This window comes from Lissotriton vulgaris, chromosome 6 (assembly GCF_964263255.1).
Source record: "Lissotriton vulgaris chromosome 6, aLisVul1.2, whole genome shotgun sequence".
NCBI lineage: Eukaryota > Metazoa > Chordata > Amphibia > Caudata > Salamandridae > Lissotriton > Lissotriton vulgaris.
In genome coordinates, this window is record NC_141694.1 from 1,841,283,243 (window position 1) to 1,841,299,847 (window position 16,605).

At 52.2% G+C, this 16,605-nt stretch overlaps 1 protein-coding gene across 1 annotated transcript in view; it reads left to right on the top strand.

Moving 5' to 3' along the window:
- The first annotated feature begins 531 nt into the window (after positions 1-531).
- EMILIN1 (elastin microfibril interfacer 1) overlaps positions 532-16,605 on the top strand; it is a 180,469-nt gene continuing 164,395 nt past the window's right edge. Inside the window, exon 1 of the mRNA XM_086928128.1 lies at positions 532-1,503. Coding sequence (XP_086784254.1) covers positions 1,319-1,503 — 185 coding nt within the window. The 5' untranslated portion in view covers positions 532-1,318. The remainder of the gene's footprint in view (positions 1,504-16,605) is intronic.

Sequence of the window (16,605 nt, forward strand, 5' to 3'; positions counted from 1 at the left end):
ATAGGCGCTGGGGGCCGTCGGGAAGATGAAGCAAGTTATTGCCCAGTGCTGAGCTGATCTGCCGGTGTCTGGGATGGAACCGTGATCCCCACATTCCATCGTCAGTCGGCCTAGTTGCGGCGCCACACCTCTTCCACCAATAATTCAATATATTTTTCAATAAATGTTTAGTCTGTGTTGGCGTCTACTTAATGTTAACACTTGACGTCATTCGCTAGATGCATCCTTTAGTGCCACAATCTGTTGAAAATCCGCGGTTCTCTGAACGCAGTCATTCTTCAGAACACGTCCAGCCTGTCCCTTTAATTGATGACGTCAGTTAGGGCAATGGATCACAGAGTGACGTCATTCATTAGAGGACTTTGGCATCAGTCCTAAAATACTAACGAGCACCAGTGATGTCAGGGCGTGCCTTTATGACGTATGATACCATTGTGTCGTGATTGGCTGAAGGGCCATTCACTCAATCATCCATCAGTAGGAATTTATGACGTACATTTCACTCTAAGACCCTTTTCTCGAGTCCATTCTGGGAAAAGAAAAAAATAATGTTCTGCTCACACAATTATTCGTTTTACAGGGACTCTTTTAGGTGATTTCCAATTGGTTGTTGGCAACACCATTCCAGAAGCCTCACCCCCAGCTCCCCAAAATTATGTGGTAAAGCTAAGTGGATTTTAAAGATGGGGCAAGAAAACTACATTTTTTTCCCATGAGTAAGGAGAGCAGGTCTGTGGTTCTCAGAAGCAGGACTGGGGCAGCGGTGAGGTGTGTACTGCCCCCTCCTCTGTCAGAGGGGCTGCCCTCCCCCCGCCCCGCCCCCCCTTTCCCTCCGCTGGGCCGTCCGAGGAGGGCGCTCGCAGTCAGAGAGGGCAGAGAGTGGAGGGGAGCGCGCAGAGCAGGAGACTGACCGCCAGAGCTGGACCCGGCGGGACCGAGAGAGACAGAAACCAGGGGGCTGGAAGGGAAGCGGCCGCTCTTTGTCCTCCAAACAAACTTTTCCCAAAAAAGGAGCGCCTGGTGGAGCAGACACTGGATGAACCGAAGACTCCGAGGGCGGCGGAGGGAAAGTTGCAGAAGTTTTATTTTGCTTTCAGTGGTCGGCGTTAGAGACTCTTTACTTACTATTACACTTATTTATATTTTTCTAAATATTTGTTTCCATTGCAAAGAAGATTCACTGGGATTTGGGAGAACACCACAGGATTCTTGTGAGAATGTTTGCGTGAGGGCGGCCCTCGCGTGAGACCCCTCCTGTTCAACCGCGCAGCGCCTAGAAGTTCGGGAGGCGCTCTCTTTCCTTGGATCTCCGGCCGGGATGGCCGCCGCTCGCTCCCTTTGGATTTGGGGCTGTGCCCTGCTGCTGCTGGCTGAGACCCGGGCCGCCAACTTCCCGCAGCGCTACAACCTATACACGGGCGGCGTGGCACCGCAGACCCACGTGCAGACGGCGCAGGGTGTGTCCCAGCTGCAGAACGGGCACCGCGCTGCCAGCCGGCATAGGTAAGGGTGGGCGCCTAGCGCCGCACTGGGGATAAACGCTTTTAAGTGCTTTTTTTGCTCGATTAAGTGCATGGACGGGCAAAGCCCCTGGGTGAGTGCGTGAGCGAGGAGCTTGAGTAGAAATGGCCCGCTTCTAAGCGCTGCGTTCTCGAAGAAGTGCGGGGACAGGTAAAGCCCCTGTGTGAGTGGGTGAATGAGGAACTTGAGTAGCTTCTTTTAAAAAATGAGTTGCTTCTAAGCGCTTCCTTCTCGAAGAAAGGCAGGGACAGGCAAATCCTCTGGGGGCGTGCGTGAGTGATGAACTTGAGTAGAAATGACTCGCTTCTAAGCGCTTCCTTCTCGAAGAATTGCCGGCGCAGGTTAGACCCTCAGAGTGCGTGAGTGAGGAATCTTCCGTAGCGTCTACGAAGCGACTGGCTTTTAAGCGCTTCCTGTTCGGAGAAGTGCTGGCACTTGGTAAGAGGTGGAAAATACATACACCGAAGGGCGGAAACCATTTATCTGGAAAGGAGGTTCTTTGAGTGGTAGTAGGTACTCGGGGAAGGTGTTGATGAATATGGCACCGTAATCACCGAGTCTGGTGGCTCAGTGGGCTAATGCGTCCATTGCAGGGGCCTGTGTTCGACCTCGTGGTCACAGGTTCAAATCCCGGCAGGTCCACTCAGCCTTTCATCCATCTGTGGTCGATAAAATAAGTACCGTTGGGTAACAATGAACATCTGTTATTCAGCGCCAAGAGACTCCAGTGTGAACGTGCGCTTTACAAATACACGTTATGTTATGTTACAGGTAGGCTGCGTGAGCTGTGCTGTAGTATTGTTTATTACCCAACATGCATTAATGATCGTGTCGACCTCGGAACGATCAAGGCCTGGGTCTGCCCGGTGGCAGCTGCTATTACAATCCGTGGCCCATCGTATAATTCCCCGAGTTATTGTACTGGTTAAGAGTTTGTAATTCGATCTGCTGGGTGAGCAAGCGCCTCTTTGCGCGTGCAAGCGAGTATGTTATAAAGCGCCTCGCTGAAACTTCGGGGAACCTGGGGTGGGATACAAAAGACAAAAACCCAGTTCCGATTGCTTTATCTGAAGCTGTGAAGGAGGTGTCGTATGTTATTTGAGTATTGATAAAGCGCTACATGTGCTGCTGGCGAAGCTGCTTCAAGGCACTCTTTGTAGACGACGCAGAGAAGTCGGGAGAAAGAGAAACATCAGAGGGGAGCAGAGAAGGGCGGAAAGGAACCGGTATATAGTGGGAGGGGCAATCCTGCTAAAATATGGAGCCTGCAGAGGTCTGACCTTTCACCTCTGCTCAGGCAGGATTCTATGCATTATTAATCTGTGAAATGAGTTTGGGGGTCTGGTCCCGACTCCGTTCGTGCGCACCCTTACACCGCTTGTAAAAGTAATGTGTTCGGGGGCGGACACCCCACGATATGGAGCTGGACAAACTTCATCTGAGTTAGGAGGCACCCTGGAGCGTAGAAGGAATATATACCCAAGATCACACGTGTCTGCAGACAGGGGTTACCGGGGAAGCTCCTAATTCTTTTGGGAGTCGGAGGTATTTTGAGGTTCTTTCTGGTTCAAGCCAAACTCACTTTGAGACAAACACACACCAGTGATTCAGCACTTAAACCCAGACACGCAGGGCCCGTTTCAAAAATAATATTTGAAGGGGCGTGGCTTACTTCCGACGCACTCTTGAATTTCCAGGAATAAGTCACCCCAGAGCTGGAAGGGATGTTTGTGGGTTGGCCTGTACGCGCAGATTCTCTAGTGTTGTTCCGGCTATTTGGGTAGAGGGCGGGAGTCCGCTCACATGACACGCTGCCAGTTGCACCATGTGTGATACTGGGCACATCCATTGTGTGTGGCTGGGTCTCCCGATGGCTTTCACACTCAGTATCCCTTGTTCCTTAGATGTCTGGTGCGTTATTTAGACTTGTTGTATCCTGTCGGGTGCGGGGACGGGCCTGACCACAGGGTCCTGGACTCATACTGGACATCGGGTGCTTTCACTCTATGTAGCGCCTCCTGCAGCGGCACTGTCAGTGCTCCAGACACACGTGCAGCGGCACTGTCAGTGCTCCAGTCACATGTAGCGCCTCGTGCAGCAGCACTGTCAGTGCTCCAGTCACATGTAGCGCCTCGTGCAGCGGCACTGTCAGTGCTCCAGTCACATGTAGCGCCTCGTGCAGTGGCACTGTCAGTAACAGTCACATGTAGCGCCTCGTGCAGCAGCATTGTCAGTGCTCCAGTTACATGTAGCGCCTCGTGCAGCGGCACTGTCAGTGCTCCAGTCACATGCAGCACCTCCTGCAGCAAATAAAACAGGTGATGGACCGAATGTGGATCAATGTCACACATTCACCCCAGTCCAAAGATCTGGGCCCAAATCCATCGTTTTTTTGCACTCCACACCACCCTGAGTTAGACAATGGCGATATGCAAATCAGCTCTGACCCTGTGCCCCATGGGAACAGTCCAGTCCGAACTACAAAAGCCATGTCCTTCCCAGAACGGAATCAAGCATCCGAGGACCGGACCGGTTTCGAGGTAACACCTCTCATCAGCCCGGCTAGCTTGACTCCAGTGGTGTGGAGTGCCTGGGACCCACGTCTGGGCATCCCCAGCGCACTTATGGCGGCAATTGCAAACAAAACAGGTGATGGACCGAATGTGGATCAATGTCACACATTCACCCCAGTCCAAAGATCTGGGCCCAAATCCATCGTTTTTTTGCACTCCACACCACCCTGAGTTAGACAATGGCGATATGCAAATCAGCTCTGACCCTGTGCCCCATGGGAACAGTCCAGTCCGAACTACAAAAGCCATGTCCTTCCCAGAACGGAATCAAGCATCCGAGGACCGGATTGGTTTCGAGGTAACACCTCTCATCAGCCCGGCTAGCTTGACTCCAGTGGTGTGGAGTGCCTGGGACCCACGTCTGGGCATCCCCAGCGCACTTAGGGCGGAAATTGCGAATAAAACAGGTGATGGACCGAATGTGGATCAATGTCACACATTCACCCCAGTCCAAAGATCTGGGCCCAAATCCATCGTTTTTTTGCACTCCACACCACCCTTGTTTTTTGTAATTTTCTCCCTGAGTGTACTGGGGTAGCCCAGACGTGGGTCCCAGAGCCTCCACACCACTGGAGTCAAGCTAGCCGGGCTGATGAGAGGTGTTACCTCGAAACCGGTCCGGTCCTCGGATGCTTGATTCCGGTCTGGGAAAGATATGGCTGTGTAGTTCGGACTGGACTGTTCCCATGGGGCACAGGGTCAGAGCTGATTTGCATAAAGCCATTATCTAACCCAGTGTGGTGTGGAGTGCAAAAAACGATGGATTTAGGCCCAGATCCTTGTACTGGGGTGAATGTAAGACATTGATCTACATTCTGTCCATCAAATTGTTTTTTGTAATTTAGCACCTCCTGCAGCGGCACTGTCAATGCTCCAGTCACATGTAGCGCCTCGTGCAGCGGTACTGTCAGTGCTCCAGTCACAGCAGCGCCTCGTGCAACGGTACTGTCAGTGCTCCAGTCACAGTAGTCTAGTCACATGTAGCGCCTCGTGCAGCGGCACTGTCAGCACTCCAGTCAGATGTAGCGCCTTGTGCAGTGGTACTGTCAGTGCTCCAGTCACATGTAGCGCCTCGTGCAGCAGCACTGTCGCGCCTCGTGCAGTGGTACTGTCAGTGCTCCAGTCACATGTAGCGCCTCGTGCAGCAGCACTGTCAGTGCTCCAGTCACATGTAGCGCCTCGTGCAGCAGCACTGTCAGTGCTCCAGTCACATGTAGCGCCTCGTGCAGCAGCACTGTCAGTACTACAGTCGCATGTAGCGCCTCCTGCAGCGGCACTGTCAGTGCTCCGGTCACGTCCCATCGTCGAGAAGTATCAATTGTAACTGCTCATCCTAACGGCCTACATTGCTAGTCGTAAATATTATTATTTACCAAAATAGTTAACATGAACATAATGAACCTTCTCCAATGTTCTGCTGTCGCGACCCTCTTTGTCATCGCTTCTAGGCGCTCCTAGATAGAGTGCTTTATACGAGGAGCTTTGAAATAACTGTTCGGCTGTTTGCGGTTGGTTACCTCACCCTTGGTGTCCCCCCCCCCCCTCCCTCATACTGACTTGTACACCCAGGGGCAGTAAATGTAATCCCTTAAAGAGCTGCACAGCGCTGTAGAAACTGGAACACTGTAGTTAGCCCTGCGCGTGCCACGCGCCTGAGACCCAACCCCGGTAGCCCCCTGCGCCTTGACAGCCCCCTGCGACACGGCAGCCGCCATGACAGCCCCCAGCGCCATGACAGCCCCCAGCGCCACGGCAGCCGCATGACAGCCCCCTGAATGAATGAATGAATGAATGAATGCCCCCTGAATGAATGAATGAATGAATGAATGAACCGGGTCTTATTCGTGCGCAAACTTAGCCCGAAACGGGCGTCAAGGCGCCCTGACAGCCCTCTGCCAGCTTCCTTTTTATCCCTGGGACGTCGGGATATGAGCCATAGCTGGGGGTTAAGAGGGAAGGTTTCTGGAAGGAGGTGGCAGAGAGGGTAAAATGGCTAAGGGCAGACGCACAACTAGAGTCCAATTTCGGGGGTGGGGGCTAATATACATTTCAGGGGGGCTGATTCTTACTGGCTTAGCCAATAGGTCTCGCATTTGGGACCTTATACGTGTTTAGCCATGCAACAATTGATGTAGTTGCATCAAGGATATTGTGCTGCGTAATTAAACACTTATAAGGTCCCAAAGGCAAGACCTATTGGCTATGCCAATGCTTGTTTTATTTTATCTTCCTCGCCTTTCCTATTCTAGTCACTCTCGTAGCACTTGGAAGCACGCGAAGCCCCGGTGGGGTAGAACAGCGTGTGGGAGGGGTGAAAGGTCAGGGGAGCCGCTGCTGGTCGGGGGAGGGCCAGCATTCATCTTGTGATGTCATGCTGTGACAGCTGTGGTGATGCGGCCAGCAGGGCCGGTGTCTGACCCAGCAACCTGTGTGTGTGTGTGTGTGTGCCGTTCAGGGTGCAGTGGCGGTGTCTGACACAGCAACCTGTGTGTGTGTGCGCCATGCAGTGCGGAGTGCACATGTGGCCAGGAGGGCCGGTGACGCTGCAGTGACCTCACCACTGGCACAGCAGAGCGCAGGCAGCAGATGGGAGGTGACCTCATCGCCCAAACTGAGGCCAAACCCGTGAGAAGCAGGGCCGGGGAAAGGCAAGGTGTCTGTCTCCGCTTCCTGTCCGGCCTGGACTGAGCCAGGGGTTCTTCACAGGAAGCACATGACGACGAGAAGAGGCCCGTGGCAATGCTGATCAAACCCGCGTCACCTCTTACACCCACCCGTCCTGCAGACTCCCGCAATGGGCAGCCTTCAAGGCGCTATCTCTCCCAGATTCGCAATTTGTCACATCTGCCCCAATCACAAATTAGAGCAATGCTGCTCATTATTGTCAGAATTGTGACAAGGTGACTACTGCATGCGTGTGTGTACATGTATGTAGAGGCATCTGTATTGGTGAGAACTGATGTGAGCTGGGATGCTGACGTCAGTTTTCTAACTAGGTTTGCACATCTATGTGCCGGCAGAGCACACCCCTTCTTCTTGCCAGGGGGTGCACGGAGGGGGCTTCCCGACATTTCTGGGTTCAGATGAAATCATTATGCTAACTTGCTGCCCTTCCTGAGCACAGATAGCACACACATGCAGACAGAATCCTCAACTGGTAGAACTGTGCAAAGCTGGGGCAGAGACAGAGTGTGATAGGCTAATACACAATGTTGGGAAACGTACGTTGCCCTCTCTACCCCTTATAAGTAACTCCAAGGAAAACATGCATTTCACATAAGTGTCATACTGAACGCTTCAGGGTTATCCTAAACTAATGCAAAATGCCTGAATGGCTCCGTTCCATCAGCTGATTGGTAGAACATCCGGTGAATGTTTCAGCACACACTGCACTTCCAGAGGACGGGATCAGGATATATTTTTTCAATCTGATTATCCCCAGTGCGCACCATTGGTCTGCATATTGTCCAACATGCCTCAGGGCATGGGGCACAAGACAACGTCATGTTATGAATTATGTTCCAGGCAGTGGGAAGCATTTCCCCCAGGGCACAAACCTGTTCTTCCACCAACCAGCTCTACTTACAAACCCTTCCTGATAAAATGCTTCAGAATGCTCTGAATTTTGGGCACTCTTGTTGTTTTTTAGCCAGAACCCATGAGTATTAAAACACCTCTTCTGCACTCTTTTAGTGGAGATAGTAATCCAGATGTTGGCACACACAGGAGTTTGCCCTTGATTCAAATTGCAAGCTGAGGGACATTACCACCTTTCCCCCACATATTTTTCGCCAAGTAAAACTTGGAATACTTGGAAAATGACCCACATTCTGAGTTTTGGAGCTCAGAACTATTAACATGCATAGTATCTCTCATTCCGAGGCGTGAATCTCAGAATAATGTGGTAATATCACAACCGGTGAGACCCTGACCACTAGGTAGGCGCTAAAAGCAAGAGAGTGGTATTTCTCAAAATGTACCTGCTCCAATCCCCATGCGTGCTTTCATCGATTACAAATGCATTGAACTACACACCAGAATAGTACATAATGCGAGATGATATGGAGATGCGCATACACGCTAAAGCCTCTTTTAGCCCTGAATAAGTCGTAGGACTAAAGGCCTATTTGACTAAACATATTGGCGAAGCAAGAGGGCTCATATAAGCAGACGTTTATATGTAAAGATATAGGAAACTGTACTTTATGAAATTTGTTAAAGGACTTTGTGCAGATGTGATTTTGTTAAGTATTTTAACCAAATGTAATAGACAAAAATTTGCAATGTTTAAATGGTGTGCTAGCAATTTAAATTTCAAAAAACACAGTTGATGGACAGAATGTAGAACAATGTCATACATTCACCCCAGTACAAGGATCTGGGCCTAAATCCATCGTTTTTTTGCACTCCACACCACCCTGGGTTAGACACTGGCTATATGCAAATCAGATCTGACCATGTGCCTCATGGGAACAGTCCAGTCCGAACTACCAAGCCATGTCTTTCCCAGACCGGAATCAAGCATCCAAGGACCGGTTTCTGGCTATCAGCCTTCATCAGCCTGGATAGCTTGACTCTGGTGGTGTGGAGAGCCTGGGACTCACGTCTGAGCATACCCAGCCCACTTGGGGTGAAAATTGCAAAAAACACAGTTGATGGACAGAATGTAGAACAATGTCATACATTCACCCCAGTACAAGGATCTGGGCCTAAATCCATCGTTTTTTTGCACTCCACACCACCCTGGGTTAGACACTGGCTATATGCAAATCAGCTCTGACCCTGTGCCTCATGGGAACAGTCCAGTCCGAACTACCAAGCCATGTCTTTCCCCGACCGGAATCAAGCATCCAAGGACCGGTTTCTGGCTATCCAGGCTGATGAAGGCTGATAGCCAGAAACCGGTCCTTGGATGCTTGATTCCGGTCTGGGAAAGATATGGCTTGGTAGTTCGGACTGGACTGTTCCCATGAGGCACAGGGTCAGAGCTGATTTGCATATAGCCAGTGTCTAACCCAGGGTGGTGTGGAGTGCAAAAAAAGGATGGATTTAGGCCCAGATCCTTGTACTGGGGTGAATGTATGACATTGTTCTACATTCTGTCCATCAACTGTGTTTTTTGCGGTTTTTAGCAATTTAAATTTGGCAGAAAAGGCCACGGTTTCAATGATTTTCTAAAAAAAGACAGAAGAGGCTTCAGATCCTAATCACAAAGGCAGTGAATTACAAGCTTAGGTGGAGCAATGGAAAATGTGTTGCCTTCGTCTGCAGTTTGAATCCCAACAAAGTCAATTCAGGCTTTAATCTTTCCTAAATCGGTTAACTGACTGCCATGGAATTAAGTAAAAGTAACACCTATTATTCGCAGTGCATACAAATGGTAAAAGTGCAGTACACAGCACTATATCTAAAAACAAGTTATTACTATTATTCAAATGATAGGAAAAATAATGTTATTACATGGAGCTATTATATATTCAAAATGTGAGATTTCTTTTTAGGTCTCGGCCTGAGTAGGCTGCGCTTGCGCAGTCTCGCCGGCGAGATCTTTTGTCTTAGAGTAGGGGGCTTTAACCCGCCCCTCTTCTCCATTGGCTGGCTTCCTAAACGGAGGCCAGCCATTGGAGGAGAGGGGCATATGTCCGTTTAAGCCTCGTGTTTTTGGGATTGAGGGGCGTGTTTCTTTAGGTTCTTTCTCTCCTCTTCCCATTGGCTTGAATTTTACATTCCAGCCAATGGGAAGAGGAGAGAATTAAAAACACGCCCCCGAATCCGAAAATGACGGGGCTTTCTCCGAGGCATTTCTTCTTGACCTCAGAGAAAGATGGTTGGTGTTGTGGCATGGTCCGCTTTCCTGCCGGAGCTACCGAGGGTAAGTGCTTGAATGCTACGTTCTTCAGTATTCTAAACACAACACGGCCGCATCGACCCCTGGGCTGAGTGGAAATGAACCACCAGGTGCACGAAATGCAACCACGCACACAACGCACCCATAAAAGCCCTATAGCAGAGCATGGAGCAAACCCGTAGGAGGGCAGTCCAGGAAACGTGCATCTGAAGAATCCGATTCTTTTAATTTCTACACCCAGCCCTCCAAAACGCCCAGTGTTTGAAGCGTGCCCTTCGATGCGCCTTCTTGTGGCGTGAAGCCGCCTTTTAATAAAGCAGCGCGCTGACTGCAACGCGCACGGCTACGGTCTCCGTACCTGATGTCCCCTCAAGTTTCCTTTAAGAGCACCGAGCACGTGTGAGGTGTCCGTAGCGAGGGCTGCGCGGCTCTAACAGCCGTCACCGACGGGGGAGGAAGCATTCACTGATAAGATGAGCTAAGTGCCCCCACCTATCCATAGCCACGAGCTGTAACCCCTGCCTGCTACTACTGAGCCACCCCCCACCTGCAGACAAGAAATAAGGCGCCCGAGAGCAGACCCGCCTTCTATTTTGTTGACTGTGGGGCTCACCCCGGGAGCACCAGGGGATGAGCACGAACTTGTGTTGTCTGCTTCATGTGCAGGGAACTTTTGCTTGCACACTGCTCCTCCCACCAGGCACAAGCCTGCTGCCTCTGCCTGCGCGCACCGCTCAGGCTGTAGTGTGTGGAGAGCAGCGCAGAGATCGGCACCCCTGAGACTAGCGTGGAGCCCTGTCCTGGAGAGCAAGGGAAAGCTTATCACAAGACAGACAGGCAGGTCCCTGCTACCTGGGAGGTGGAGTTGTCCGCACCCAGGAATAAGGAGCGTCCAACCCTCTGGAGAGGAGGGGTCATCACCCCAGGGACCGGCAGAGATCACCGACCGCTGATCTCTGCTCCCAGGGGAGGCGAGGAGTAGAAGAAACCTGGGCCTCGGAGAGCCGGGGGCAGGCGGAACCCTGCCGACCCGGAGGCAGTCAGAATCCCGAGGAACTGGCACGCTTAGTGTGACCCTCGGCCAAATGAGCAACAGTTAACCCCTTGTGCTTTTTAATTTAATGGTGCAATATTTATTATTCCATAGTGGATGTATTGCCTGCTCTTGTTATAATAGCGGGTGTTTCTGATGCCCAGCTTCTGAGGGGAGGCCTCTCCTTTGCTATGTGGGTGGTCTGGTGGGGTAGCCTGGCGGCCCTGCTCTCCGTGTGGGGCCCCCTTCTGCCGGGCTGGGCCCTGGCTGACTTCTCCCTGGACAATGAGGTGCACTCGTCGTTCATCCACCGGCGGCTGTGCAGCCAGGAGCGGCGGGAGATGCAGCAAGAGATCCTGTCCATCCTGGGCCTGCCGCACCGGCCTCGGCCCCACCTGCACGGCAAGCAGAACTCGGCGCCCATGTTCATGCTCGACCTCTACAACGCTATGGCCGTGGAGGAGGAGGAGGACGGTGGCTTCTCCTACCCCTACAAGCCCATCTTCACCACCCCGGCCCCCCCCCCCCCACCGCCAGCCTGCAGGACGGCAACTTCCTCACCGACGCCAACATGGTTATGAGCTTCGTCAACCTGGGTGAGTGCCTGGGCCTTTCATTTTGGGTGCGTCAGGGCTCTAGGCTGGCGTTGGGTGTGAGTAGTGCTTGCAGGAGATGCAAATCGGCTGTGCCTCTCCAGTACACCCGCTACAATTTCATGTGCCCCTCGCACAGAGTGCCCCGCAGTCTTAGTGAATTCTTCTACAATCAGTGTGGTCACGTGGGGAGGTCGTATTAGCACGAGCATACTTTCTAGGCCTCCTTATTCATGTGACAACCAAATGCATTATGGTCCTTGGAGACTTGATTTGGTTCCACTGACCCAACCCAGCAGGAGTGATTTAGGTGAAAGCCCAGCGCAGGAGAATTTATTGGGCTAACATGTAGTAAGGTGGGCACCCTGGTAGTAATTAGTCCAGTTGGTTCTATGTGAGTGAGTAAACCAAGACTTCAAACCCCAGCATGCACTAGACTGTCAGATAAAAGCTCAGCACCTGGGACAAGGTTGCTGAAGGGGTGGGGGCGTAGGAACCTTAGCAACGTGATCTAGGACAGCACGTTAACAGTCCCAAACTTTAATTTTACAACTTATTGTTCAGCAATGCCTCACACCACTTGTAGTGAACCATACAACCCAAGAATGCAGGGATTTATGCAATCCAAGCTCACTAGCCCAGGGCACGAGGCACGTTGTTCTTTAGTGGAGAGGAGACCGACCATCTGAAGTTGTCCTTTGGTAGAGGCTAATAGTGCATTCACTAGTGTATTTTTTTCATATTATTTGCAATCTGTAGTCTGCAGTTATAATTTCTAAAGGGACCACTGGCGAAAAGAGACCCCGTAAGTACCTCAACGCAACGAGCAATACCAGTCTGTGACAAGCTACTTCAGTTTGGTATAAAACAACCTGAGCTCTGAGACTTCCGAGCAAGGTGATCAAACAACCCCTGTCCATGCAGCGTCGCGTCCCAGTCCTGCGCCGGAATGCTGTAAATCTGCCCCTTGGTTTGTATATGAAACCCAGGGCCTGGGATGGTGGACTGGTATCTGCGTGAAACGGAGCGCACAGAACGCCTTGTGTAACGAAAAGAAAGCCAAGTTTGCACGCGCTTGCTCTGTTGGCCTTCACATGTATTGAAAGTGGCAAGTGCTCCCGGAATGGTTTGGGATTGGGTTTAAAAAAGAATTGCGAGCCTGGAGACATCTGCGAAGGCAACGACTCTTAGAATGCATGTGCTTGAGCATGTTCGTACACAGTCAAGGCAGCTACAGCGCACGTTGTTTGTCTGAAAGCAACTCACGTTCACAGGCCTTGTGCCTAAGCGCCCAGTACAGCCCTGGAGTGGACTCAGAACCTGGCCTGATTTGCAAATTGGTCGTATGAGAATAACACGCTCGCCCTCCCCACTTGCATCTCTCGAGTTTCAGATGTGTTCGCCTTGCAGGACTTTCATTGTGCTTGCTTTCCTGCCCCCTGTTCCCTCGTTGTGCTTGTTTTTCTGTTCCCTCATTGTGCTTGTTTTTCTGTTCCCTCGTTGTGCTTGTTTTTGTTCCCTCGTTGTGCTTGCTTTCCTGCCCCCTGTTCCCTCATTGTGCTTGCTTTCCTGCCCCCTGTTCCCTCGTTGTGCTTGCTTTCCTGCCCCCTTTTCCCTCGTTGTGCTTGATTTCCTGCCCCCTCGTTGTGCTTGCTTTTCTGTTCCCTCGTTGTGCTTGCTTTTCTGTTCCCTCGTTGTGCTTGCTTTTCTGTTCCCTCGTTGTGCTTGCTTTTCTGTTCCCTCGTTGTGCTTGCTTTTCTGTTCCCTCGTTGTGCTTGCTTTTCTGTTCCCTCGTTGTGTCTGTGGCTCTGTCTGTCTGTCTGTGTGTGAGGCTCTGTCTATACGTGTGTGTGGCTCCGTCTGTCTGTGTGTGTGGCTCCGTCTGTCTGTGTGTGTGGCTCTGTCTGTGTGTGTGGCTCTGTGTGAGTGTGGCTCTGTGTGAGTGTGGCTCTGTGTGAGTGTGGCTCTGTGTGAGTGTGGCTCTGTGTGAGTGTGGCTCTGTGTGAGTGTGGCTCTGTGTGAGTGTGGCTCTGTGTGAGTGTGGCTCTGTGTGGGTAGCTTTTTAGGTCTCGCCTGTCGATGCGCATGCGCATCGAGCAAGCGAGACTATAGGGGCTCATCCACTCTTTATCTAACTGCAAGGAATCGTGGCGATTCCTTGCAGTGCCCGTGACTTTTAAGGTCAATGCGCATGCGCATTAAGCTTATGCGCATGCGCATTGACCTTAAAAGTCACGGGCGCGTGCACGTCCGTGTTTGTTTACCCTTGCCTACTCTCTCTCTCCCCTCTCCGCCCCCGTTCCGCCCCCTCCCCTTCCCGCCGTGTCGCATTTCTCCTCCCCCCTCCCCTCTCTTCCCTCCGGCTTTTTTTTTTTTTGTTTTGTTTATTTTACCCGCCATGTCTCCGATCCTTTCGCTCTCCTCCCCCCTCCTCCTCTCCTCCCCTGCCTGCAGACAGTCACATTGACCAGGACACCAGAAGATTACGATGTGACTGTGGCAAACATTCAAACAGCAGCACAGGCGGTCCGCCAGCAATCTCCTCGTAGGCTGCACCGCATGGTCCACCGGCGTGTGAGTACTCTGTCAGAGACCGAGGATATGCACCGCAGTAGTTTCCGCGCCTCTCTCACGTGGCCACAGTGTTTGCCACTGTATCAACCGTTTGTGCAATTAGAGGCACGCAGCCCCAGACACTCTCACTCTCTCCGTATGCCGACAGAAGCCAGGCTGCAGCAGTACGCCAATCACCTCTAATGGGCCCTCAGGGCATGCAGCCTCTCGGTACTCTGCCTACCGGTGCCCAGGTAAGCGCTTGTTTTCAGCTCCGGTACCGGCGCCGAGGATATCTGCTCCGCTGTTGAATCCACTATACTCACACGATTTTGGTGCACTCGGCTGGATCGTCCGGCACTCTCCCACGCGGGTCACAGACCCTGACCTGCTCGCTGTCTTGTCTCGCCAGATGAGCACAGGCCGCCGTAACGCTCCACGTTGTTTCGCGCAGCCCAGCAATCTACACGGCTATCAGGGGTGTATAGTGGCTACTCTTTAAGACCGCCAAACCGATGCCAGCAGCGTCTACCCCGTATGCGCCGTTACAGCTCTCCGCAGCTTTGCCCTGGGTAATCCTCGGCTGCGCAGCAATCTAGCGCGGGGGTGTTAGGCGTTCCTCAGCGAGCAGGAAGAAATCATCTGGCAGCACGGGCGCGGAGCCTTCACCACAGCACAATTGCCCCGCTTCAATTCTCACTCCAGAGCCCTGCAGCCATGAGTCACCGCCATCATGTCAAAACTCACCCTTAAAAATCGAAGCTTGGTCCAAACCATGTACAAAACTGGCAGCACTAATGGTGACCAATGACACACTCCGCACCTTTTAAAAAAAGCCACTGACGTCATTTTTTTATTAGACCTAACTGCCATGTTAAACATCATCACCGGCCACCAAATTCTGCTTCCAAGGTCTCCTCCCCCCTCCTCCTCTCCTAGCACCCCCAGCCCGAGGCAGCTTCCCCTGCACAGACCCGCTCCGCCCCCTCCCCTTCCCGCCGTCTCGCATTTCCCCTGTCGCACTTCTCCTCCCCCCTCCCCTCTCTTCCCTCCAGCTTGTTTTTTGTTTATTTGACCCGCTCCGCCCCCTCCCCTTCCCGCCGTGTCGCATTTCTCCTCCCCCCTCCCCTCTCTTCCCTCCGGCTTTTTTTTTGTTTATTTTACCCGCCGTGTCTCCGATCCTTTCGCTCTCCTCCCCCCTCCCCTCTCTTCCCTCCGGCTGCTCTCCCCCGGCCAGTCCATGGACGAAGAGCCCTCTCACATGCCTCGTCTCTCCACCCCGGGCACGCCAACCATGATAACCTCCTTGTCCACCTTAACTGCTCCATGGCCTTCAGTGAGAGTCCTCTCCTACAGTCACCACCTCCAAATGCCGCTGCTGACCACTTCATAGATTCTCAAACATGCTCAGTCCCCACGCTGTGGTCCCCCATGTCTCCACCCCATGCAGCACTGGTTTCATAAATGCGACTGCTCAGATCCAGCAGCATCGACATACCCCGGTGAGGACTTCCTCTTATGCCGCTAGGGTTCCAACCTCACTCCATTTCAGCAAGAATCCATGTTCCATCCCTGGTCTTGGCTCTTAAAAACTACACGTATCATTTCAAGGCGTGCAGTGCAATTGGTTGAATATCTAAGTAAACCCAGACTACAACTCCCAGAGTGCAATAGGTTTACAGATAAACCACAGAACTGGACATGAAACAAGGTAGTAACTAAATTATCAAATCCCTCCAGCTAGTGCCAACGATCTTGCTCGAATTCTTCGTCCACTTGGTTAGCTCTCAGCAAATTTTCCTTTAAAAATGATGTCCCACCTACTAGCTTAAAACCACACAAGCAGAAGGGAATATCTTGTGGGATTTCACAAACGGAGGTCCCACTTCCTAATTTAGGAGAAAAAAAAAGCCCTGAAGAACCCCTCACCCTCACTCACCCTCAACCCCTCACCCTCACCCTCACTCAACCTCAACCCCTCACCCTCAATACCTCACCCTCACTCACCCTCACCCTCAACCCCTCACCCTCACTCACCCTCACTCACCCTCAACCCCTCACTCACTCACCCTCAACCCCTCACTCACTCACCCTCAACCCCTCACTCACTCACTCACTCCCACTCACCCTCACTCACCCTCAACCCCTCACTCACCCTCACTCACCCTCCCTCACCCTCACTCACCCTCAACCCCTCACCTCACTCACCCTCACTCACCCGCACTCACCCTCACTCACCCTCAACCCCTCACCTCACTCACCCTCACTCACCCTCACTCACCCACCCTCACTCACCCTCACTCACCCACCCTCACCCACCCTCACTCACCCTCAACCCCTCACCTCACTCACCCTCACTCACCTCACTCACCCTCTCTCACCCTCACTCACCCTCACTCACCCTCACTCACCCTCACTCGCCCTCACTCACCCTCAACCCCTCACCCTCACTCACCCTCACTCACCCTCACCCTCACTCACCCT